Source organism: Leptinotarsa decemlineata, unplaced genomic scaffold (genome assembly GCF_025532065.1).
Source record: "Leptinotarsa decemlineata unplaced genomic scaffold, Ldec_3_MD MMD2_tig00078422_RagTag_RagTag, whole genome shotgun sequence".
NCBI classification, from domain to species: Eukaryota; Metazoa; Arthropoda; class Insecta; order Coleoptera; family Chrysomelidae; genus Leptinotarsa; species Leptinotarsa decemlineata.
In genome coordinates this window covers 15,676,513-15,704,202 of record NW_027412747.1, presented here as the reverse complement: position 1 = coordinate 15,704,202, position 27,690 = coordinate 15,676,513, and the positions used below count along the sequence as shown (strand labels likewise).

The window sequence follows — 27,690 nt, the reverse complement described above, 5'->3', positions numbered from 1 at the left end:
ATGCGCCAACTTTCTGAAATACTTTTCAGCCAAGTACAGTACATTTTTTTTCACTGTGATAAGTCAAAGTTGACCAAAAAATTTGTTTCATTTCAAAATTTATTTTATTTCATTTTTTCAGTTATTTCCAATGATTGCAAGCTTTTGATATTACTGTCGTGTGCGGATATTATTTAGCTATACAAAATAGTTTTTGTTGCTGTGAATAAGTCATGTTTTTATGACGTAACATTGAAAATACTAAACCGAGTCGCCGATTTTCGAAAAAAAGAAAATTTCCGATATCTCGAAAACGAAAACACTTTTACCTAAACTTTTTTCCTGTTATGAGCTAGTCATGACCTCAGCTATCACCACCTCAAGGTTAATCGTCAAGAACCGGGACACCCTGTATAGTTTGGCACGGTGTTACGATTCCCAAAATGCAAGAGCGGATTTATAAGATAACAAAAAACTAATGTATTGAAATCATAAATTTATGCACAGTATCCACCCTGTATAACATTCAAAACAATTCAGTTCAGTTTTTTGTGCCTAGAGACAATCAGAATAATTCGACCTTGAATAACGTTGATAGGGAAAAAAAGGAAAGGAAAAAGAAAAGGGTTTTTTCTCTGGGAATGAGAGTTGAGTTTGGTTATCTTCTCTGGAGCAAGAATTTTGAGCTCATCACTTTGTGGATTTGAAGAAACCAAAATATTCAATACGGGAATAACTATATTTGGGTTATCTAAAGGAAAAACTCGCCCACAGTATTGGGGATTTTTATTAAGTACCCGTTCTCTTGTCAAATTCCAATCTTCAGGCCACACAACAACTACGGTATGAACCCACTTCCCGAAAATACCCTAAAGGGTATATCCTTCTGAACCTTAACCGTATTCTAGGCCTTCTTATTACCACCTCAAGTCGATTTTGTGAACTATATCCTGGTGTATCTCTCGCAAGGCTAGACCACTACACCCCTTATATCTCTGATTACGGTCTTCCGAGGAGCAAGTTATCGGCATGGAAAAGATCATTGCCTGAGTGGACTGCGTACAGGGGTTGGATCGTGCTGCTGGAGACTGTTCTTCCATATCCCATGCATGTAAGGTCTTTCCTGTTATGTATTACACCCTCCCGCACGACCTCGAATCAACATTGCGGCATAAATTGTGAATTCGAGAATAAACCAAGTATTTACCACACCTTAAGTTTAATCATAAGTTGCTTACATTTATATCTGTGAACCCAAAAGTATACTTCTGGGCCATAAGCCTGTAATCACCACAAGTTTGGCGTGTTTGAAGAAACAATACACTTATCCTCCAAGTGGACTTATATTTACCCACCATCCCTCTCCGCTGAGTTCCGGCAGCCCATAATTTAGTTCCTAAGTAACAAGTAACCCGTTTCAATCTATGACAACGGATGTTACAACAGGCAGTTGAATCTTTTCTCCTAAAAGTTTAAGAAGTCCTTAGTTGCTTTGTCATCTTGGTCTACTTGGTGAATGCTACTGGTTTATAGTCAATACATCATGTCTGGTTTTAGCCCCCTGACTTTCTATAGATGCATCTGGTCTGCAACAGAGCTACCTGCTCCTTCCATCACTTCCAAATATATAACAACTGAGCTGAAAAATAACGCTTTTTTTTGTTTAAAATTGGCTTTATTCCTCAAAGTTTTCTTCATCAAGAGCCACAATCGTGAGGTGTAGTTTTTGAAAGTTTGTAGAACGATTTATCTTTTGCCTCAAAATAGGTCTCAGTTTCAGCAATAACCTCTTCGAGCGAAATTTGAACAGAGCTAGTTAAATGACGTTTTGGAATCTGCAGAACATTCATAAGGAACTTCTTCTATTGAATATTTGCGGGTGGTAGTATGAGAGAAAGACAGACAAATGGTAGAATTTTGTACAAAAAAATATTTTTCAATTTTGATCACTTTCTCCAAAGCAATCTTGGTGTAAGTCGTCAAAGAAAAAGTAACATTTCGATTTGATGATCTTAAAATACTACTCCTCAAGGTCACAGCAATTCTTTTATTTCATGAAAAAATCCTAAAAGGCATTAAACAACAATATGCATAACGTAATTATTATAGTAGTTAACATTAGAAAGAAAAAGATATCAGCAAGTAATGAAACTAGGAATATACCAAAGATATTGACACAAACGTCATTTACTATAATGAATTTTCAATTTTGCAGATTTCTGTTTTTTTTCAGGGGTACTACAATTGCTTGAGAACAGAAAAAATTGGAACGAATATTAATGTGACGATTCTCTGTCCAGGACCAACGTTCACAAATTTCTTACAAGAGAGTTTTACGGGAGAACCAAAAGAGGTAATTTGAATTAATCATGTTTTTTTTTCCAAAATTTTCACAATTGACGGACTAGGGATATCTTTAAAAAAACCCAATGCATACTTTAAATTCTATTTGTTTTATTTATATACTTATAACTTCAACACTCATAAATATTTCATTCATTTTCAACAAACTACGATTTTTATACGGGAGATGTGCAAGAAATATTCTAACTCAAAGATGTTTTTTCTAATTCATAAATAGACGAGTTCGCGGCATAACACTCAAAAAGAAAGGCAAATCGCGAACACGTGTTTCTGGATATTGACCTAATCATCATGATGCAGCCAAGTGCAAAGATTGGCAGCGCCTGGGGTTTCCGAAAATAGGAAAAGTCACATATGCACGGAGTCACCAACAGCAGCCATCTTCATATTTTTGGTTTCAGATAAAAGACTTCTAGGTCTCCAGGGATCATCTAAAATGTTCTGTAGGCAGCTTTAGCTACCTGCGTGACTTCACCCGGAATATGGATACTCAGTGTGCTTGATCTAAATAAAAAAAGAGAAATGCTAGTCAAATGAAACCAGAGACCTAAGAAATGATACTGAATGAAACCACAGATGTGTTGGTTATTGTTGATGACAACATGAATATCTGTTCTCTTGCCTTTGCCTAACAAATATGATTAATAATTATTTGAAGCCAATTTAAATTTTTCTGTGTTGTGAAGACGTTCAATTTGGTAATTTATCATTATACAGGGTGTAACTGAATAAGTGTAAAGCATTTAAGCAGGTGATTCCTCATCGAAAAAAAGATAGGATCTTTTATATAAAGAAATTTCATTGGAGCATCCCTTGTTAAGATACAGCCCCTTAAAGGGGTAGATAAAATTTGTATAACAATTTTTTCACAAGCACTAAAAAAGTTACAATATTGAAATTAACCTGACGTTTTGTATTACCAAAAAGACACTTAACCAGAAATTTATTTGGTTTACTCCATGATTGTAAGGGGTGGAAAACGCAACCCCTAAAGTTTATTTCCAATGTAACTTTTTGTCTTATTATTTGTTTACCATTTAAAAATCAATTTCCGATAGCCTGTTCCATTCTAAACAAAAAATGTCTCTTGGGTTTTTTGCCCAAAATAAACCAGTTCGCAGCAAAAAATTATTTTACGAACAACTACAGAGATACATCGTCATAAATGCGAACTGGATTTATTGTTATTTTGTAGTTAGTACCTGCATTAAACGATTAAAGGGTAATAAACAAAACTGATTTATTAATAACAAAACACACAACATGTAGAAATCATAGTAAATGTTTAATATGTCCACCATCAGACATTACGCATGCGTCCAGACATCGGCGCATTGAGTCACGTATTAGCTCAAATATTCCTCTCTGATTACCCTGCACGCGTAGATGATGCGGTTTCTTAAGTCCTCTACATCGCGAACAGAAGTACGATAAACCAAATGCTGTGAATGGCCCCAAATAGAGAAATCGAGAGGATTGAGATCCGGGGATCGAGCGGGCCAATTCTGTGGTCTTCCTCGACCTATCAACTGATTTGCATATGTTTCAGTTAAATGCTGACGTGCTACTCGACTAAAATGGGCGGGAGCCTTATCATGCATAAAAAATATATTCCTTCTGACTCCCAAAGGAGCTTCCTCCAGCAGTACTGGATGCACTTCTCTTAAAAATTGAACGTATGCCTCACCATTTAATCGAGGAGGTAGAAAATGAGGCCCAATTAAATCATCTCCAATAACTCCGAGCCACACGTTAAAAGAAAACTGTTCTTGATGGTTATTTGCAACAATAGCGTGAGGGTTTTCATCAGCCCATATGTGGTAATTATGAAAATTAATAATCTTGTCCCGAGAAAAACTACATTCGTTTGTGAATTCTATCGTCTTCAGAAAGTCACAATTTCTTCTAATCATTTCCAGCATCCAATTGCAAAATTCAAGACGGATCGGAAAGTCTCGCGGTAACAGTGCCTGTACTCGTTGCAGATGGTAAGGGTATAAGAGTTGTTCCTTTAAAATTCGAAATACCATCATATGATCAACATTTAGCTGGAATGCAATTTTTCTAGTACTGGTAGTAGGTTGTTCTTCAATCAAATTAGGTACTGCTTCCTCAAGCTGTGGTGTTCGTACTTCTCGATGGCGACCACAATTCTGCGTTCTTTTGTCGAATGAACCATATTCTCGTAATCGTTGATGAAGTCGAGCAAATATTCTATGTGAAGGATGCTGCCGTTGAGGATACATTTCAGCATATCTTCTAGAATCTAGAAGCTTCTAACCCATTCCCCTGCGACAGATCATAAACGTAATGCATATCAGCCATTTCCTCATTTGTGTATGCCATTTTAATAACAAGTGAATTATTAAAGTAACAAATTAAGAACAGAAGAACAACACACAATTAGTATTAATTCAATTTCGAAAATTCACAAACTGACAGCGTCATACCAATTAAATCGTCACTATCGCTAATAGCTACCTACTAGATAGATTAGTTTCGTATTTTCACATTTATGACGATGTATCTCTGTAGTTGTTCGTAAAATAATTTTTTGCTGCGAACTGGTTTATTTTGGGCAAAAAACCCAAGAGACATTTTTTGTTTAGAATGAAACAGGCTATCGGAAATAAATTTTTAAATGGTAAACAAATAATAATACAAAAAGTTACATTGGAAATAAATTTTAGGGGTTGCGTTTTCCACCCCTTACAACCATGGGGTAAACCAAACAAATGTCTGGCTAAGTGTCTTTTTGGTAGTACAAAATGTCAGGTTAATTTCACTATTGTAACTTTTTTAGTGCTTGTGAAAAAAATTGTTACACAAGGGATGCTCCAATGAAATTTCTTTATATGAAAAATCCTATCTTTTTTTCGATGAGGAATCACCTCCTTAAATTCCTTACACTTATTTAGTTACATCCTGTATTATACCTCTGTTGTTTATTGTTCAATAGAACATAACAGAATAGTTTTTTTGGCTATTTTAAACTACATTACACAACAAATAATCATCTTGAATAAAAATTATTTAAAATTATGTATACTAGGTGCGGTTTTCAAAGCTCGTTAAAAAAGGGGAATACCCTCATAAAGCAGTGTTTTGTAATGTTTATGTTTGTACCTGACCTAGATTATAGTTCTGCTCAGATCGAATGACATTGTTTTTTAGAGATGTACTTAGATATTCAAGTACAATTTTGAATATCACAAAAAGATTAGCCTTCTCAATGTCCTGCTCATCGTTCATCAAATTTAGTGCATCTTACATGATTTTAATTGGTGTGCGTTTACAGCCTAATATCCGCATTCATGATTATCTACATTTCAATATTTTGTAAATATAATAGAATGTTATTTATTATTTATAATTGGCTACCGAAATGTGCATAATTTTCATTTATAAATAGCTCTCAAATATGGAACAACTCTAGATCAGATAACTTGTAAGTTTCTGATAGAACTATAATAATGGAATCATTTTTTAATTTATTATTGAATTTGTTAATATTTGATTTCCCTTGCAGTGTTACTTGCAGTATTAATATAAGATATTGGTGAATATGAGATTTTTATTCTACAGGTACAGTTTCATACTCATTAATATAGAGGTTCTTTACAATATAACTTATGGGGCATAGCACACTTTACATCATTAGAATGTTCATGTGAACGTCATAGACATTGATTAATGAGCAGAGCCGTATTTAGGGCAGGGCAGATGGGGCTACTGCACCGAGGCCTCCACAGGAGGAGGCCCCACGATAAAAATGAAAAAAATATCCAAACTTCAATGGGTCAGCAACTTTTACATTTCACTAAGAATACAAACACAAACATAATAATATTGTTATCGATATATCAGAGAGTCCTAATTGCAAGTTTCCATTACATAACAATTTTTGATTTGATCGAGCTTTTCAGTGGCAATACTTTTTTGTGTAATTTGTGATTTGTACCCATGAAATAAAATGAGTGAAAAAATATGAAATACGGTTCATCCTTACAACGGACGGTAGCCGGTGAGTTGAGGTGTGTGGGTTGCTTTACTCACTCAATCGACCGCTGTGTGAACCGTTGGTTCGAGCCGCGAGGCCTGGTGATCAATTTTCACTCCCTATCGTCCAACCCTCGCACAAGTTTCGACTTTTGAGAGTTGTCGTTCGTAAGGGAGCGACAGCTGGTTAACAAAAAAACAGATTTTAAACAGATTTTTTTTAAACTACTCACTTCTTCGAGCTCAAAATTTTAAAAATTACTTGTCGAAATCACTTGAATGGGAATTTTTAAACGACACTATCTATGGAACGCGTCGATTTTCACCCGCATCCCCTTTTTTTATGAAAATTTGTAATTTTCTTAGCGGGAAGTTTAAAATCCAACTTTTATGAAAAAATTAAGGGGCTTCCATTCCTTTGTTGCCCCAGGGCCACCAGACTTCATGAGTATGAAAATCTGAAATTTCTGAAATGATACTGACAACCTACTTTCCACTCTGGATTATATCCCCAATTTTTGAAATGTTGCTGAGCAAAAGATTTAAGTGTATATCTACGGTCTCGGGAATTTGTCTAAGATTTTCATACAGGGAATTATTTGCATAATTTTCAAAATAATCGAATTGCAACGAATCTTAATCGATTGAGTTTGGTGTACGAGGAATACTTATATATTGGGACTATTTCCAGAAAAAGGATATGTTTCTCTTTTAACGTAAATCGGAGGTCGCCCCCTTACGAACAACAACCCTCAAAAGTCGAAACTTGTGCGAGCTGAGGATTAACGAGGCCTTACTTTTTTTCACCGTGCGATTCCTAGCACGGGTTGGCCGATAGGCAGTGAAATTATATCGTCCGAACTCTCACCTGACGATTGATTGAACGAGTGGAACAAACCATTCACGCCAACCCAACCGGTTACCGTCCCGCCATAAACCCCAAATGATAACAAAAACTCAAAAAAAAAAGATTTCAAAACCCAAATTCAGCAGTTACTTGAAATAGTACCATTTAATAGCTGTAAAACTCTCTAAACGCTGCCTCCAACCTTCAACTTCGAATGTTTCATCGTTTTTATGCATCGAGGAAATCTTTGGAATAATTATTTGTCCTGTAATAATATGTTTCATGTCAAAATATAGGATCCTCGATATATTATGAAAAGTGTTGAAAAGTTTTGTATTGTCTTTTCAAAAGTTTAGACCATATAGAATTCTCAAATTTTCAGAAGTACAATATCTGCCAAAAACCAACCGATAAGTGTATGACTGCTGAGAGATGTGGATATTTGATTGCCGTAGCCTTAGCCAATGAAACTGCAGAATCCTGGATGGTAATTCCCCCCATGCTGACCATGACATATTTATGGTTCTACTTCCCTTCACTATTCTTATGGTATGACAAAATTTGTTAAACATTTATGTACATCAGCTGCTAGACTGAGCCATGGCCGATGAAAAGCCCCTCCCTCATCTACAAGAACCCAAATGGCATTTTAATATCCATTTATTGTTTACCCCTTATTCTGTACTATGTAAAATTGCAAACAAAAGTTTCTATTCCCTTTTTTCTAATACTTTCTTTGTCATACACCGACCCAAACTTTACGCAGATACAATTTCTCCCACCGGTCATGAATCAGTCCGGTAGCTTGTATTCTATCCATGATAATAATAAAACAATTTTCACAATGCATTTTATTCAAGTTAGAACTTAATTATTTATAAATTATTAATTTCAGAAAAACAGGTTGATTTTAAGAAAACTAGAAAAGAGTCATATTTGGATGACAAGCTAATATGTGAATGGTAAGTTTATGTGGGGAGAAAGTTAAGAAATTTGAAAACGAGAATTTCAGAACACAGAGAGGTTTTGAACTGAAGATCACTTTAACCTATGCTCGCCACTTTTTAGACAATGGCCACGACTTCGACAAGAACGACATATTATATAAATAAAATGAAGGAGAAAAGTTAAACCTGTTAAAGTCCTTTGAAAACAATCAAATTCCCTATCGCGGTGTGCATCAGGGAACCGTCTTAGGTCCTATCTTATTTCTTGTATATCTGAATTCATTATTTTCTCAACAATTTGCTAATGAAACTGGTATACTATATACAGCAAATATTATGGAACGCGATCTGGAATCATTAAATAAGTGGTTTAGAGCAAATTTACTCACAATTAACTTTGAAGAAACTCAAGTACTTACATTCACTTCGTACGAGTCATATTCACCAGAATATATAAATATAAACATCAACCCCAAAAATGTCAAGTTAGTTAGCTCAGCAAAGTACTTAGATAGCTTTCTCAGAAGGAATGTTCAAGTACATAACTTAAAAAGTAAATTGAGAGGACTTCTATGCAGGTTTCGCCAGCTCCGAAATATAACAACCCTTAACTAATTGAAAATATACCATGCATTTGTATAATCTCTTCTACAATACAGTATAATTAGATGAGGTGATATAAAGGCAACTGCACTCGATCCACTAGAAAAAATACATAAATATATTTTGAAAATTATACAGTGTGTGCGATTTTAAACCGCAACACCCTGTTATTTTGGACAGTTTCAAATTATGGTACTCGACGAGCTCTATCCAAATATGTTGACAGATATGAATAAAGTATTCTCATTTTCAAGACTTACTATGGACCTGCAAAATGGGTTGAAATTCCAAGAAGGACCATTAGGTTTTTTTTATCGGAAAAGTGGATACCCCATTCGATTTGGACATATTTCAAACATCTAGATTCCAAGTTTAAGCCCAATATCTCATACAGGGTGTTAGTTATATGATGACAAATTTCCAAATCCATGACTTTTTGACTGACCCTGTATGAAAGTCTACGAACTTTACATAAAAGATGAAGTAACCATTCAATGAAATAATACTTCACATACTCAGCTACGAAGTAACATAGGTTTCAATCGTTTCCTGGAGTTTTCTCCAGTTTAATTAAAATCAACAAATGAAAAGTTGAAAACATGTTTTTGATTTTAGAAAAATTACCAGCAACAGAAATAAATTAAATCATAAATGGATATTGCAAAGAAGGTATAAATTTTACAAATATATGCTGAATGAAAAATTTCAAAAATCCTCTATATCAGTATACAAAAGGAAATTATTATGTCAGCTGCTTTTGAAATATTCAGTACCAGTTATTTTCATGAGCTACAAAGAATCGTTTGAAATTTTAAATAACTGTTGAAAATTTAGTGTTGGATTGAATATAAAACTTAAATCTTTTATATTTTCAGGGCACTGAATTCAAAAGCAGGTCGGGATTGGATTTTCAAGAAAAGAGACCACAAATAACTCGTGGCAATCGAAAATATTCATAATTATTTGTAAGTGTTATCAAAAACAAATATTTGAATATTAGAAACAAATATTTGATTCTTTGAATTTGAAAGAGTTTGTGACCACTAATATAGCGTATCTATAATAGGTTTAGATTTATTGAACTGGTGGACAAAACCAGTACATTTTTTTTTATTGTGTACTTAGTTTATTGATTTATTCCAGTAATTTGTAAACTTTTGCTAGTTGGTAATAAATTTTTTCATATTTTATTTTTGCCTATTCCTTTGCTCAAATACATGTAACACCCAAATAAATTTCCATATGAACTATGAATGCCAGTATCGTTAAAATTTAGTGAGTTTTCCCTTGAAAACTAATCATTGGAAAGTTGATAATTATTTCTGCATGTGTTGCCTGCAACCAAGTAAGGAGAGCATATTGAATTATTGACAACTTTCCCGACTAATTCTCACTTCTCGGATGGGTACCTTTTATATTTTTGTGTGTTACTGGACAAACTAAACATTACTATTATTATTATTATTATTATTATTACATTACATTACGCTAATATACCATCAGTCTCAGTAATACAACAATAAACTCATTCGAAAGAAATAATTTTGAAAAGAGAAATGAAAATTTCTATGTTTTTTACCACTTTTAATTGTAACTAACATTACTGCAGTTTCGTCCTATATAGACAATGTCAAACTTATACAATAAACTTTTATTGTATTGTAAGTTTATTGTATAAGTTTGGAAATGTCCATATAGGACGAAACTGCAGTAACGTAAGTTACAATTAAAAGTGGTAAAAAAAATTGAAATTTTCATTTCTCTTTTCATTATGACCTCCTGCCACGTAGTAACGGCTACATCCATCAATTTATAGAAATATTTTTGCCTTCTGTCGAACAAAGATACGCAAAAACCCACAGCAAACAAATCAGTTGAAGTTCTTGTATAAATAAAGCATTTATTTGTAACAGTCTCAAATAAAAATAACAAAACGAAGTGTCTATTTGGATAATCATTAAATCTATGAATAAATTAACAGAAAACTTAAGAAGCAGTATCCATTACAGTCCACATCTCATTATCCCTCTTTCCCAGATCCACCTTATCATTCTTCGGCCCAATAATGACTTTTCCACTATTTAGGACGTTCGAGAGTCCCAAATACTTTTCTGCCACCATCTTCAGTCCATCCTTTTCAACGCTCATCAGCTCAGCTCTGTGCCGCTGCTTGATATCCGGTGTCAACCTCTTCAAAAACTCCTCTGAACCTTTAGAGCTGGGGGGCACCGGCGCGTCTACAGCTTGAAAAACACCCAGCTTCGCTTCAAAAATATCTTGCTCCGTAATGTTCTTCATCTCATTTTGAATCCACTTGTAAGAGTTATCAAACACGTCCAATGTTTCCAAGCTACGGGGGTCTCTGTAGCTGAAGAACGAGAACACCCCATCTGGCATAATCCTGGCACCCCCACCGTATGCCCCTTGCCGCTCCCTCAGCTCAGGGTGGAGGTACTTTGAGGATAGTAGCCTAGCGAGTACTCTAAGCTTGGCGTAATCCTTGTGTGTGTAAGGAGCAGTTAGGATAGCCTTGCTGCAGTAGTTGATGGGCACGTTTAGAACATGATGTTGACAGTTGACTGCGTCTGTGGGAGCCCATACTTTTCCGGTTACGTAAGTTGATTCGGACTCTGGAAGTAAGGTATTTGTCGCTTCAGGAAGTTTGTTGATGAAGTTCTCGAACGAGTGCAGTATATTAGAGCGGTTTTCTGGAGATATGTTCAAAGCTACCCTGAAAGAAAAAGAATTTTTTTAAGTGAATCATAAACATCTAGTAAAAATAGAGGTAAACATTTATAAGTGTCAAATCATTTCATTTTAAAATTGTAAATTGTAATGTAGACATCAGACATGAGCATTCAAAAATACTGTGTAGTTCCTCACACTTTGTTAAATATGTTTTTGTAAATTGGCTTTGCCGTTGAATAAACAAATAAATAAATGAATATTTTGAAAGGGACAATCTCCTAGTAGGGATGATGATATAAACTATGCATAGGTATACTTCTAATATTACAAAGAGACCAGAGTCCATCTCTAAAACTCTCTTCTAAACATTCATGTTTAGTAGCATTTCAACAAAGCTAATCAATGGATAATCTGTTGAACTGTAATGAAGGGCAAACGGAAAAGTTCACCCCAAAAGTTACTGCACAATGAAAACCATTGAAGAATCCAATTGATCAGTAACTTGTATTTGGAAAAATAGAATGCATACACTTCGCTTTCTTTAAGGTGGTCAACGTTTCCGAACTTTCAGCTTGAAAAATTTCATTTTTCCATTATTCATTCAATTTGTTCACAAAATTTGTCAATAGGACAAATTAATGACAAATAGGATTCTTCAGTGGTTTACAATTACGCAGCAACTTTTCAGGGTGAACTTTTCAGTTTACCCTTAATTGCACATCAACTCTTTTTTTATTTGGTTTTACTTGTGGAAGGTTTCAATTTTCTTTCAAAGACTAGAACTAGACTAGAACGTTGAAAGACACGCCAGATGAAGCCATTGTATGGCGAAACACGTGTTGCGTTTTTGTAAAACAATTTAGTGAAAATCTCACAATAAAGTGTTTTTGGAATACGTTAACTAGAATAGAATAGAATAGAACTTTATTCGTCACTGAAGTTATTACAAAAAGGAGTTTAGGTTTACATTTAAAGATTTATTTTCTATCAAAACTCTTTTTGAAAAGAAAGAGGGAAATATAATGGGACATTCAGCTCCATTCCTGAATAGTGCTGACTAGTGTATATAAAATTTTTGCTGTCTGGGTCGGACGAACCGAAATGATAGTTGGATATTTCGCCGATGATACCACTATATTGTGGCAAAGTAAAGGTATAGATATACTCAATGAAACAATAGCTCATAATATACAAAAAATCAAGTCTTGGTTTGACTCTAATCCACTCCCTTTTAATATTTTCAAAACAAATATAATGACTTTTAAATGTTCACTTCAGAATGTATCTGTAGCGAGTGGTATCATTGAAAACAAATATTGTAACAAATTTCTGGGATTATAAATAGACTGGTGGACTGAAATTTGACACTCACAGGAGAAAGATGGAAAGCAAAATTTCCACCGGCTGTTATGCTGGAGAAGTGGGAGTTTATACTGCAAAAACCGCTTCGGTAGAGTGTCATTTAAGTTACGTTACACCTTTTTGATGTGTGTGTAGTCTTAATTTGTTGAAGTCTGTATTTGTATTACAGAAGAGACCTATATGATACTTGTGTAAAGCTAAATCTCGTGACTAATGCAGACAACTGTTTGTAGAAGATAAAAATGGACGGTTGTAGCTCTTTTTATTCTGGAGACAGTGTGTTTGATTTTAAAAACATCTTGTGAAACTTGAGTTTATCACTATACGTCAGCGCATACAGAACAATTTAAAATTACCTATCCCTTGTAATTCTCTGGTCAATGACTCCTTATTTTACAATGGTGTGAAGATGTATAACCATCTGCCGAGTTATTCTAAAGAAACAAATATTGATACCAATCAATACATAAAAATAATTTAAAATTTTTGAGTAGTAGACCCTATTACAGTTTGACAGAGTTTTATACCAATCATTTTTAACCTAGCATGTTTTATGTATATGTTTGTCTCGACCATTGTTTGATGTTTTTTATTCAGTATTTTTAATACTTTAGTTTAGTGCAGGGGTCTCCAAACTTTGAAGCCTTCGGGCCATAATGATTTTATCAGTTTGTTCCAAGGCCCAATTTCTGCCCTTAACTATATTTCTAGACTAGGATAGTCGCAAAGTGCGTGACCTAAGCAAACTTACGCTTTTTTTGCATTTCAATGATTATTGTGTATTGGGACACTCAACGAGTAATTATCATTCTGTGTTTTCTTCTTCAACTTATCACAGCAATAGTAACAACAATTAGGTAATCATTGGCTGTCGCGGGCCAAATTGATGACAGTAAATCATTGGCTGTCGCGGGCCGGATTGATGACACTGGCGGGCCGGATTTGGCCCGCGGGCCGTAGTTTGGAGACCCCTGGTTCAGTGTAAATTATATTTTAGGGTCAATCCATATCAAGTGATCAAATCCCAATTACCTCACAATTTTTTTCTGGGTTGATATTGTTACATTAGTTACACCGGTGAAAAGGAAACTTAAATATGAAAAAGAAAAAAATATATCTCTTTTAGTTTTTTCAAAATCTTATTCCAAAGTTTAAAAAAAAAACGTTTTCGTACTTACACGAATTTACGTTTTAATTAATATCTCTTGATTGGATTAAGATAGAAAGGTAAAATAAAAGAAATTCTGTTTAGAATTGAATTAGCTTTAATTTGATATACAACATGATAGTATTCAAAACATTTAATATTTTCAACTTAAACTCAAAATTTCAAAACCAAATTCCAAAAAATGCATATGATTGAAAATTTTCAAAAAAATACTGTATATTCCTCATGTTATTACTAAGATGTATACAAAATTTCAGGTTGGGATCTTAATGGAATCATATCCAAAACTGAAATTGTTTATATTAAAACGCACAGTGTTCAAGATTGTTTAAATCAAACTTGACTTTTTTGTGATTTATGGAACTCTTAATGCTTGTTACTAAACAGATTTTATTAATAGGTGATTTTAATTGTAATCAAATATTATTAACCATTAGGCCTAATTACAGTGTGTTATACTTTTATATAAAATCAGTCTGCATAATTTAAATTATCTGAATATCTTTACAGCAATATTACTTTTGTTCAATGTCATTTATTACAAACTAATTTTTATTTAGAATAGGCCCTTAGTTTCAGATCCACAGAAAACAAATTTACTGTTTAATACTGATAAATGTGATTATTTATTTGTTTGTTGTAAAACAATGTGGGATGAGTCAGAGGAGTGTGGGAGATCTTTTCATGTCTCTACATGAACTTAACTTGTAGAGACAGGAACTCTCTGCCATTCAAGTTGTACTTCAGTTACAGCAGTCAGTATTCTTATGCACTAGTGAGGAGTGAGTTGTGATTGTGAAAGTAAAGTGAATATTAAGTTTTACAGTTTTAATTCTTAATAATTATTAGTAACTATGAATTAATTAGTTGTTAATTAATGCCACACCTAAGATGGAAATGATACACAACAAATCTGATACAACAATTTATTGTTGTAATCCATTTGAAAAATCTAATCATAAAGTTATAAAAAGTCTGAGACCTGTACAAGGATGGATGTTTGAAATAAATCGTGTGGTAAGGCCAGGGATGAAAATTTGTGACAGTTGTCGTAAGCAGCTATTAAGAGAAAAAAATTATTTAGATACTGTAGCGTTAAATAAACCATCATCTTCCCAAATGGATCCAAACTTTACTGACCCTGATTTGTCTTTAGAATATTTAAACAAATCTCTTTCAATTATTGAAGAATCGCCTATTACAAAGAAAAGGTTGCACTCACCTGGTTACTGCAGAAAAAAAGTAGAAAAAGTCACTAAAAAGCTCACTAACGAGTTGGTAGGAGATACAAGCTTCCCTGAGAATGATGAGCCAGTTGATCCGGATTCGGAAATGATTGTGCAATTAAAAGAAAAATTCCAGAAAACTACAAAAAATACTGAAAAATTCTTGATCCTCACAACATTACCTAAAAGTTGGACTGTAAAAAAAGTTGAAACTGAGTTCGGTGTCAGTAACAGGATGGCCCGAAAAGCTAAATCGTTCGTTAAGGAGAAGGGAATAATGTGTTGTCCAGATCCAAAGCCAGGAAAAAGTGAAAATAAGCCAGATATTAACTAAAGTGAATCCCAAAACAGCTATAGGAAGGACATATGTGATTTCTCAAAACGAAGCAGTTGCAGCTACAAAGAGCCTAACTTCAAGACTGCGATTCACCAGCATCTAATCATCAGCTCATTCAGTACCGGTACATAGTCATTAACTATTTCATATGTACGCCTGTTATATTTATAGTGTTTACATGTAAAATTCGAATTTTATAAACTGTTAGATTTTTATTGCCATTACATAATTTTGACATTTGTTCAACTAAACTAATTTACGCATATCTATACCATTGGACTCTGATGTATTTTAATTTACTTTAATATGATCCCATAATGATCCCACCTTAAAATTTGGATCACAACCTAAAGATAGTATCAGAAGTTCATGGTATTTTTAAAGAAAATTTTTCATCATATGCGTTTTTTGGAATTTGCTCTTGAATCTTGAACATTGTGCGTTTTAATATAAACAATTTCAGTTTTGGGTATGATCCCATTAAGATCCCAACCTAAAATTTTGTGTACATCTTAGTAATAACATGAGGAATATACAGTATTTTTTTGAAAATTTTCAATCATATGCATTTTTTGAATTTGGTTTTGAAATTTTGAGTTTTTAAGTTGAAAATATTAAATGTTTTGAATACTATCATGTTGTATATCAAATTAAAGCTAATTCAAATCTGAACCGAATGGCTTTTATTTTACCTTTCTATCTTAATCCAATCAAGAGATATTAATCAAAACGTAAATTTGTACACACGCAAAAATAAGTTTTTTCCAAATTTTGGAGAAAAATTTTGGAAAAACCAAAAGAGATAAAAAAATTTTTCCTCCAAATTTTTATTTTGTTTTATGTGATAATTCATTAAACCAAAAACTATAGTGAAATAAAAACATGAAGGAAAATTTTATTTTTAATTTTGATCACTTGATATGGATTGACCCTTTATTTAAATTTTTATATTCATAGTATGCATTTTATTTTAAAGTTACTTACTAGCTTTGTCAACAAGATTTTTTTTCTTCGGACAATAAAGTATTTCAAATAAACAAACAAAATATTGACCACCAATTGGGCTCAGTTTGCGGCCCTAATATCACTTCACTTGAAATCCCAGGAGAAGCAAAGATCTGATATCATTCAACAGTGGCCAACTGGTTTTATACACTCAAATCTGTTGACCAAGATTACAAGAATGCAATCTTTCACAGATTGCAGGGCAGTTGCAGATAATCTCGCATGGTAGAACTACTGTGATTTGTATCGTCTTCAGCGAGGAGACCTACTATGAAAAACGGAAACTTTCCATAATAGTTCTATAGCCGAGTTGGGTCTCACAAAGCCGACCCCACTGGGGCCGCCCTATTTGTTGGTCTGACCGTTCTAGCATGTTACTCTATTTACGTAAATCCCGCCAAATCTACGTCAAGTCTACCGTCGATATCAGGTACGACCAGTTAAATCCGACTATCCCGTCTGTTTACGATATTCAACTGTAAGCATATATGAACAAATTTGACCATTTATTTATCTGTATTTGTAATTTAACATCACCTGATGTGCCTTTTACTTATCAAACACTGAACTTATTTGAATGCTTATGACAGGAAACACATATTTGAAATGCACAGCTCCTAAATTTGTAAGATTAACGAATGTTAATACAGGAATGTTATTACTCAATCTAAGACATATTTTATCCTGATCTGGGTTGTTACTGAACTTTATTTAAATAATTTGTATATTTTTTCAAATGTATTCTACTATATACTTGCTTACTTGCTATATTTTAAATGTATATGTTTAGTATAAATAGTACCTGTTGACATACCATATGTACATATTGTACCTCAGTGGCTAAATAAGTTATTATTATTATTATTATTATTATAACCTAATTCTCTACGTTTGTAAAATCTTCATAATTAAAAGCACAAATAAATCTGAGCTATCCAAACAAGAAAACCAAGGTGAACAGAAACAATGTTACAATTGGGGCATGAGAAGATACAAGTGGTTCGTTACAAGTTTCAATTCAAATTATTGATTATAAATGCATTGGTGTTGCCTTAATATCTCTAAATTTGGGAATTACCAAAGGCGGAATTCCTACTCCTGACAAATATTTGAAAATTACGTTTATATAATCAGAATTCTTTGGAGAAAATGAGTTTAACATACAAATATTTTTCTTACACAGCGTTAAGAAATAAATATTTCTGAATAATACTCACCTCATTTTCTTCTTGTCGAATAATATCCTCGCGATATTCACAATCTCATCCAGCATCGCCTTGTAATTTGACGTGTTCATCAACCTCTTCATGTACGTGATGTGATGCAAGCCAGAAAGTAGCTCGACCTGATAAGCCGATCCAGACACCAGACTTGAAGCTGCTTGCATTGCGTACACGTGCCCTGAATCCACAATCCCATGCGTCAAGTTTGCCATGTAAAGCTGGACCAACATCTGGAAACGCTGAACATCCTTCAACTCGCTTATATTGAATATTTGATTCCAAATATCCCACATGCTGTCACAATTTTTCTCTAGACAGTAACTGGAAATAAAAAGGCCCGGTTCGTATGTGTGGAGATGGAACAGGCTCTCGCCGATGTGATTAGTAAAACTTAGCCCGGCAGTTTTTCGACTCATTAGGCTGTCAAATTCCCTGTAGTTTAGCTTGTTTGTTCCCAGCTTGTTGATGACGTAGCAGAAGAGGGGAAGCAGCATCTGCTGCTCGGGTGACAACTCGTTGGTGTTGATTAGCGCTTTGAAATACACTATTCCATTAGAGTTGACTTTGTTGATCTGAGTCTGAACATTGTTTAATGTGACTTGCACCTTATCGACTTTCTCTACCTCGGAGTTGATATCGTCTATAACCAGAGTAGGTAAAAGTTCCGTTTTTGCAGGTTCCGCTTGCTGCTTCTGCAAAGCCTGACATTTCTCGTAGATAGCCTTCTTTTCATCATCCGACAACCCCTTGGTCTTCTTCTTGATCAGCTCTTTTTCAGCTTTTTCCAGTTTGGCTTCAAAATCCTTGTCCGCAGACATGGTTAACGTGAGTTTGTGAGTATTATCCTTGAAGTATTTCCGAACTACCTCCTGCAGGTACTTGGGATTGTTCTTAATATCAGACCTGAGCTTCTCCATCAACTTGGCAGCTTCCAAACAAGCCAACACGTCTTCGGAATGATTCCAAGTAGGTGTGATGCCGAATAGCAAGTTCAAACCAAAGTTGTTTGTTTCGTGCTTGATGGACAGTTCATAACGGTGCAAAACAGATTCGATATGATGCGGTTCGAAACCATTTTTAATAACATCATCTATAGTTTCGTTAAAAATATTAGTCACTTTCTCAAAATCCTCCTGCTTCACCCCCTGTAAGCCTATGGTGAAGATGCAGTCCCTGGGCTGACTGTCAAAACCTGTCGAAGAAGTGAACCCTCCTGAAAAATTAGGCTCGATCATGGACTTGTAGAATGGCGAATTGGGCCCTTTGATCAACAGCTCCGTCAAAAATTGCATAAGGAATGTTTCAGCAACATTTGTGTTATCAGAAAGCAATAGGGAAAGCGAAATTGAATTCTGCTTTTCTAAGGGCTCACCCATGTTGTCAAACCTGCAAGGTATATGTTCCTTTTTCGGATCCTTCCACCGTTTCTGCTTAGGCACCTTCGTATGCGTAGGAGGCGAGTTGGCGTATTTGCTGAAATACTCGCTATCAATGTACTCCAAAGATGGCAGCAGCGGGAAGTTACCGTAAGAGTAGATCCTCGAGTTGCTTGGATGGTAGTGTTCCAAGTGGAACTTCTTCAGATCGTTCCAAGTCAGGTCAGGGATTTCTTTAGGGTCGCCCCCAGATATAACGCCGTAAGTATGATCAGGTAGAATAAGATTCTGCAGCTTCTGACCTAGAATGTTGTCGTTCTCTGAGAACACGCCCTTCATTTCATTGAAAACCACCCCCTTTATGACTATATCACTCTTGATGTTATTCGGATCGGAATGTTCTAACCTCCACCCCTCCTGCATAAAATCCAGCTCCTTCAGCTGTGGCCTGAACACTGCGTCTAGGTATATCTTTTGCAGGTTTTTGTAATCAGAGTAGTTCTGAGTGCTGAACGGGTACATGGTGTAATCTGATCCAGTCATGGCATTCATGAACGTTGATAGAGATCTGTTGAGCATTTTGAAAAAAGGATCTCTTACAGGAAAGAGCTCCGACCCGCATAATACAGTGTGTTCCAAGATATGCGGCAGTCCGGTACTGTTCAAAGGCGTCGTTCGGAAATTTACCGAGAAGACATTGTTACTGTCTTCGCGGAACAAATGCAAATAGGGAGCTTGCGTCTTTTCGTGCAGCATATAAATGGCCGTTATTCTGAACTCTGGTATCTCTTGGATCTGTTTGACCACGAAGCCATGGTATTTTTCTCCGAGGCTAAAACTGTGCACATCTGAAGTTTCTTGGAGAGCTTTTGTCTTGGCAATGTTGGAATATTTCCGTTGCAGACCTCTCGCGCAGTTCGGTTTCAAATATGAAGTTATGTTTCTGGACCACATTATCGAATTGTTATTCGAGCATATTTACTGCAATGAAAAAAATCATCAAATGTCAATAACACCTGGGATAGGTCGTATACTTTTTCTTAGAGAAACCGTTGGGAAAAGAGTACACTTGTAATAACTGATAGTGAAGTGAATGTGCCGCATGTGGATGAGAAACTAAAGATTGATCCAACATAAGGGGAAATAGGGGAATTGATATCACAGTTCTTAAAATGGTGCAGATTAAAAATTCGAATTGTAAACTTGAACTAAACAAAAGTTGTCAATTTTAACTTCAGAGTCATTGAAATTAATGGAACTGTTTTGGTAAGAATATTACTGGAGTTTTTTGTTGGGGAAAAACTCCAGTAATATTCATTACTACAACAAAGGTTCCAAACATTGCATCATATGCACTCCTAAGCACAAGTTGTACGAAATTCTTTTGCATGGACGTAGATAATGTTTGAAGTGGTCTTACTATATCGCAGCCACATGCAAAAAAATCACTCAAGAATACTAGGCGACCTCTAGAATGAAAAAATGTATTTTTATTTTCTCAGTTTGAGTAAATGTAAATATACCACCTTTTGTAACAAACATACCACTCTTGACCACAATTATTCGATAAATGATTATTTAATGGTAAAAACAGATAGCTTGGGAGTATTCTTTGATACAAAATTCTCATTTGAGAGAAAAGTGTAACTGCTGCGAAAAGAATGTTAGGGCTTAAATTCTGAAATTGGAAAGATTTCAAAAACGTGGAAAGTTTTATCACTCTTTATAACTAATTTGTTAGATCCTGTTTAGAATATGATTGTCTTATCTAGTCACCTATATACAGTGTCACACATAAAGTGCGCATCAAATGGGATTTTGTTTTGTTCATCTCTTCAAGCAACTTTTGATATCTCCATTAGGTTGTGCTTTAAAAATGATGCCAAATGACATGCATATGACCGATCAAGTGATTTTTCTTCCCTGTCCAATTAGACATTTTTTCCAAAAAATGTTCAGAAAAGCAGTTATTGCTCGAAATTTAGAAAATCGGTAAAGAGAAAAAATGATTGTTTTTTCATTTTTTACCCATATACCAATTTTTAGCTCTCTAGTACAAATTTAGTTTTTTTACAGTTTTTCGAAAATTTGACATTTGCCGATTTCTCAAATTTAGCCAAACCTCAACAAAGTTGGTGCTTTATGCCTAACTTATCTTTCCAACGCATTTTTATTACCAATTGCAATCCTAAATACAACTTATTTCGCAAAAATTTAAAACACCAGAAAAAATTATGCCAAAAATGATGCAAAGTTGATACAGTTTTTAAAAACAGATAAATATTTCACTTTATTTCTACTTTTTGCGAAATAGCTTGATACATAAGCATAAATAAAAAACAATATCAATGAAAAGTCAATAATTTATTCTTTACTGCACTTTTCAAACAGTTAAACTTTGATTTACTAATTACGAAAAATTACAACGAAATTAAACTAAGGGTACTGTGGAAACAATTGAACTGAACTGAATAAGCAAAATAATTTATTGTCATATGACATTTGTTGAATAACTCAAAATAGTGTTTATCAGTTTCAGATTTAAAATAGTTTATTCGTTGTCTAGTGTGTTGTTAAAAATGCTGAATCTTCAAGAGAAAATTGAAATCGTTTTAATATGTGACGAGAATACCGGTCACCGACAAGTAGCTGATATTTTCAATGCCAGACATCCTGCAAGAAATATTCATCAGTCAACAGTTAGTAGGATAATAGCTGAGTTATCTACTGGCTCGGTTGAGAGTAATTTTAGAAAAGCACATCAGCCTTCTAGACATACTGAAGAAGTGGAATTTGAAATATGTTTGGATGTCGTAGAACATAAAAAAACAGGTATTCAAGATATTGCAGATAGAACAGATGTTAACCGAGAGAGTGTACGACGTATTTTACACAAAAATAAATTTACGCCTTATAAACCGAAATTTATCAATACATTATGCACCCAAGTCAACTTGGGTGTCACACCAATAGGTGTTTCCACTTATGTTTCGCTTGCGTTTACGCAGCTATTTTTATCAAGTACTTTCTTGGTTTTTCTCATTTTGTCTTCAATCGAGGACCGCCTGCCCGGTACTGACAATGCCCAATAGGCTGAAACAGCTGTCTACCGGTGGCTCTTAAATTGAAGTCAATATGGTAGTGATCAGAAAGTACTCATCTATTCATATTTTGATTTTCATGGAATTATTTTCCAGCAGCTTGACTGCATTAACCTTTCTTGATTTAATATCATTTTCAGAAACATGTGGATTCGTTTTCCGATGGCATTTCAGGTTAGCTTTCCCAAATTTCTGCTACCGCAGTTGTCGGAAACGATAGGAAGAATTAGGTCCAAGTACAACATCAGAATCTGCTTCATATCCGGAAACACCATACGTAGCACCCTCACGAAAACCAGGCCACCAAACGCGGACTGCGATTCCAAAAATTGCATTTACCGTATATCCCTGTGAGTGAGGCAAATCCTACTTCGGTGAAACTAAGAGGCCATTGAAAGTCCATCGAAAGTATTTCTTAATTTTTTCCCATTTTTTTACCTAATTTTTATTTTATTGTAATTTCTTTTCAAGTTTTTTTGCTTAATATAATTGTTGTTTTCGGCTATTCATTTCAATTTTCATTTTCACTTGTTATTTCAGAGCTGGTCGGTAGCCGGTCGGTTCGACGTGGGTGCTTTGTTCGTTCACTCGAATTGACCGCCGTGTTGGTTGGTGGTTCAAGCCCCAGGCTGAACGATAGATTTTCACTTGCTATCGTCCAACTCGTGTTGGAATCGCACGTTAAAAGGTAATACCTCGTTAATCCTTAGCTCGCATAAGTTTCTACTTCTGAGGGTTGTCGTTCGTAGGGGTGCGACAGTTGGTTAACGGAAAAACAGATTTCAAACGGACTTCAAATCATATATTAGACAATTGAAGTCCGAACTAATGAAATTCACCATACAACATTGTCAACCACCTTCAAACATACTCTTGTATGTTCAAGTATGTATAATGGACTATACTAGGAACTCATCCCATCATAACTACCTAGCCTGACATGTCAAGAAGTCAAGCATTCCTAAACACAATACTATTAAATTTGAACAGTCAAGCAAAATAAACAGATTATTTAACCATTTACCAGACAGTATAAACATATGAGTGTTATAGTATTCAAGAAGGCTTTTTAAAACAATGCTTCTTTCTCTAAGGCCTACTTTAATGTTGGTAATTCTCTTTCGGACCACCTAGACTGAAGATTCCAGCTGCTATAATTCAACAATATATCTTAACCATCCACTATTGTCTCAATATAAAATTATTGATATTTCATTCGGTTTAATTTACTTTATTTCAATATGTTACTTATTGCCTATTTTTTTTTCTACTGACAAGTCCTGAACGTTGTTACCATATTAAAGGATAAACTGTTATTATTCTTCCTCTTGAAGATGATCACGTGTCGAGGTGTTAAAATAACGGTTTGGTGTTGGGATAAAACTCCAGTAATATTCATCACTACACCAAAGGTTCCAAACAGTGCATCACAAGTATTACTGAAGAGGTTGTACCAATCGGCATCACTATCCAATGACCACTCCCCACACTGTGATGTAAGCGATAATTGGGTCAAAGAATCATGTGCCCTTAGCAATCGCGATGAGCCGAGGGTGACATCCTTCTGCATTTTTTCGGCCAAAATTTCTGTCATAATACAACTTGAAGACATTCCGGAGACAGGACTCCAATAACCATTAAGGCAATTTTCTTGTATTAAGCGTGCTATAAATTGCAATTTGTATCATGACTGTTATCTCAATAGCTAGTTCTTCTTATTTTGATCCACATTTTCTTAAATCATATGGAGTGATGAAGATAAGATTACCAATGATGATAATAAAAAAAATGGATTATTTAATCACCACAATACTCATTTTCAGGCTGATGAAAATCCACACCTTATTTGTGACTGATATTTCCATGAAAGTTGGGGTTTTGAAGTTTTTTGTGCTATAAAGCACAATATGATTCTGTGATTGTACATCTATGATGAAAATTTCAATGGTGAAGGATACTGTAACATTCTTCAATATTTTGTGAGAGTTGCAGTCAATAATTTATCAATTGAAAATGTGGGAAATATTTGGTAGCAACAGGAAGGAACACCGCCTCATAATTTATGATAGGCAGATTGCCAATAATAGACCGTACCTTTGGCCAGTATGTTCCCCGATCTGTCTTCAATGGACTATTGAGAATGGGAACATGTTAAACATGTCACAGATCCTGTGACAGTTAGGAGAATATGGTTAGAAAAGTTTTACAAGCATTCAACGCCCTAGATATCAATGAAATCAGTCGTGCTGTAAAAAACAATTTGATGAAGAGAGTTAATAAATGCCTGAAAGTTGACAGAAATGTCCTTGAGCATATTTTGAAATTTTCGCTCCAATGTTCGAAATGAACGTTTTGTAGCTCATAGTTTTCTGGTGGACATGCATGTTTTATCTTTTCATAAAAAACTGAAATATCTTGTGAACGGGGAATGTTTTATGAAAATGAGTCAAAATCGTCTCGGAATTTCAAAACTATCCTAAAATACAAAGTGTTCCATTTTATATCTTCAGAGTTAGTCATCAATTCTGAACACCTTGTATGATATTTTGGAAGTATAACTTCTACAAAACGATGAAATGAAGTGTTTTGATGAATCAATAATAGCTTATTTAAGTATTATATCAAACTTTTGAATTTTAATATCTCGAAAAGGGTTAATTTTTGGTATATGGTGTATTACATAAACTCATATCAAAATCACGCCAGGTATTGAAAAATGGGAAAATATACAGGGTGCTTCATTTGAATTGAGGAAGTTGGTACCAACTTCGGTAAAACTGAATGTTATACCTTGGAAACAAGGATTTATGTAATCAAAATAAATGTAAATATGTGAAAATATATAATTGTATGAAATTTAAGGAAAATGTTTGCCCTTATTGAATACCAAATGTACAGACAATAGTCATTTATACTTCAATCATATTTATTGATGTTATCTTATCAAATCTTCGAAGACAACTCTCTTTTTTCTTACTTCAGATCTGACTTCGTTTTCAAGTTCTGCTTGGATAATGGTGACGAACTAAACTGTATAGTTCATGGCCTTATACACCAACTTGGTTAGTGAAACGGCCGTCAAAAAAAAGTGATACAGTTCTTGTGTATAGTGTTGGGAGAAGTATTTTCGTTACATCAAAATTCAGAAGCAGTGAAGTGTCACTTCACTATTACTTTATTTTAGATCATTTTTGAATCATTAAGCAATGAACATAAACTCAACTTTCACTTCTCCTAATCAAGGTAATGATTCTTCCAGATGTATAGATTAGTTATATTCAACTTTTGATGATGTTTTTTAGCAAAACACTCTTCGAAAGACAGTGCCTTAGTTCCATTGTGGAAAAAGTATTTTCATTAAATTCAAATACACCATTAGATTCAATTACCACTACAAACAATTTGGGCCCTAAAAAGTTATTGTGAGGGACACTATATTTTCTGGTCAGGAAGAATGTCAGTACTAAAAGACTCATTGATGAACTGTGATAATTCCAAGTCAATAGTTTTAATACAGATATTATGTATTCAATAACGGATTTTTGTATTAATTTCTTAGTAGGTGTTCTTTGGATTTATAATATATTTTGAGAGTTCTGCCATGGATATAGCAAGACTGGTTGTCTAGTTTCCTTTGTAGTTTAAAATGGACAAAATACAGGTAAAATATCAATTTTAACAAATTGAATTCACCTTTAATTCTCAATATATTTCAGAAAGCCCAGAAGTCTTTCCAGTTGGCCAATCTATTCAATATCACTAGAATAACATTTTCTTCAAGATATTGTGAAATATTTCAAAATATAATTGAAAAACTGAACTCAAAAACCCTTTCCATCTGCATAAACATTCCATTTGTACGATAATGAATTTACTTACCTTGCAAAAGAACGAATCCTATTTATGAGGCTATATGGAGACCAAAACTTTTTGGGAACGGCACAATTAACATAACCTCAAATATCACAAGATTGTTGCGCGTAATTTGACAATTGACATGTATTCAAAATCCAATCTGTTGAATTTTCAATTTTACTCAAAATATTCTCTTCCTGTTATCTCCACGCTTGAATAATTCGAGATTTGAATAAAATATACTTTGTACAGGATATTTCTCTCAGTTCTGTTCTAGATAATAATCAAAGTGAGTATTCAAAACGGTCTATAAACTTACACTTACCGCTGGTCGATTGATAGATGGAATATCAAAACATTGAAAACATTCGAGTATAACTGCTGTATTATCAGGTGTCAACCTCAAATCACACTTTTTACACTGAACTTCAGGGGAAGGTTGATTACTTGAACTGAATATTATTTCGTGGGGAGGCGGGATTACCGGAAAATCTGGACAGAATATGTACGGATCCTGCAAAATAAATACAATTACAGATCGCAATGATGAATTTCTCAACAGTAAGTACCAAAAGATCGGATAAAACAACAAGAGCGCGGTTACAATGCTACAAAATTGATATTTCAAATAACTTTTGTATTTATTTTTTAATTACTTGAAGTTCTGTCATCTGTCAATTATTCTGGCATACGTCAGTCAGTTTTATATAAATAAAGCCTGATACACACGAAAGATTTGTTCGCTTGTTGACCCTCCATATAAAACTGTTAGGCATAAAAATCAGAACTCTGGACAGGCTAAAGCAAAGGGGGTCACAAAATGACCAGAAATATATTTCAAAAAAGTAAATGACAAAATACAAATCCGTTGTCCTAAGTTATACTTTGCATCATCCAACTAGGTAATATAAATTATGAAAGAACAACACTGAATTATTAGCGCTCCGGGGACTTGATTGATTCCAGAGGCGCATTTGCTTTTTCGGCTGCATGAAAACCTGATAATACCTGCAGCACCACATCATCTGAAGATCTTGATCCGCCAATGTCCTCTCTTTCATATAATACATTTTTGGTTAATATATCAATGGATTGGTATATTAAAGGATTGAGTATTGAAAGTATAGTTGACGAAAATCACGGCAGCATGGCTCAACGAAGTCATGGTCTGAACCAAAAGTCATTTTATACTGTTGATTTCAAATTTTAATAAAACGATGTTTATGAAATCCTGTAAGTGCTGTCGATTGATAAACTCCTCAAAATCTTCTTGGCTTGAAGTTCAAATATAACTGAAAATTGTCAATCTTCACCATATTTCTAGGATACTTATTCTCAACCCCTCATCCCTGTTAAGTTTGTCGAACATTTCACAGAAGAGAGACAAGTCCCCAAATTTGTTGAGATGTTCCAGGCTCATGATCATGATCCATCTCAAAATCTACGGCCGATTTTAGTCCATAGGATCAGTACTCCACAAACATTTGAGTCATTTCAAAGTAACAGTGCAGCACTATTAGTTAGATATAATACAAGGGCAGAAAAGTCTCGGATCTAGGAAAGAAAACGCGTTTTTTGTTCAAAATTGGCTCTGATCACCAACGCAATCT

At 34.4% G+C, this 27,690-nt stretch overlaps 3 protein-coding genes across 5 annotated transcripts in view; 1 reads left to right on the top strand and 2 right to left on the bottom strand.

The window, feature by feature from the left end:
* LOC111512398 (dehydrogenase/reductase SDR family member 7) overlaps positions 1 to 9,929 on the top strand; it is a 28,057-nt gene extending 18,128 nt beyond the window's left edge. The window contains exons 4-6 of one of the 2 annotated variants that reach the window (XM_074186152.1): positions 2,213 to 2,332; positions 7,572 to 7,738; positions 9,615 to 9,929. In XM_074186152.1, coding sequence (XP_074042253.1) covers positions 2,213 to 2,332; positions 7,572 to 7,738; positions 9,615 to 9,672 — 345 coding nt within the window. In that variant the 3' untranslated portion in view covers positions 9,673 to 9,929. The remainder of the gene's footprint in view (positions 1 to 2,212; positions 2,333 to 7,571; positions 7,739 to 9,614) is intronic. The other variant, XM_074186153.1, reaches the window with a different exon arrangement.
* Positions 1 to 27,690, bottom strand: part of nmdyn-D7 (nucleoside diphosphate kinase homolog 7) — a 212,235-nt gene that overhangs the window by 181,591 nt on the left and 2,954 nt on the right. Inside the window, exon 3 of the mRNA XM_074186149.1 lies at positions 26,406 to 26,594. Within this exon, the coding sequence (XP_074042250.1) occupies positions 26,406 to 26,594 (189 nt within the window). The remainder of the gene's footprint in view (positions 1 to 26,405; positions 26,595 to 27,690) is intronic.
* LOC111512397 (presequence protease, mitochondrial) lies at positions 10,614 to 26,547 on the bottom strand. 2 transcript variants are annotated; one of them, XM_023168512.2, is made up of 4 exons: positions 26,406 to 26,546; positions 26,105 to 26,353; positions 17,743 to 20,105; positions 10,614 to 11,470 (listed from the first exon to the last, which is right to left on the bottom strand). In XM_023168512.2, exons 3-4 carry the CDS (start codon positions 20,076 to 20,078, stop codon positions 10,726 to 10,728), a joined length of 3,081 nt encoding a protein of 1,026 aa, XP_023024280.2. In that variant the 5' UTR covers positions 20,079 to 20,105; positions 26,105 to 26,353; positions 26,406 to 26,546; the 3' UTR covers positions 10,614 to 10,725. The 2 variants fall into 2 exon arrangements, with proteins under 2 accessions (XP_023024280.2, XP_023024283.2); XM_023168515.2 differs by lacking the exon at positions 26,105 to 26,353 and having other exon boundaries at positions 26,406 to 26,547.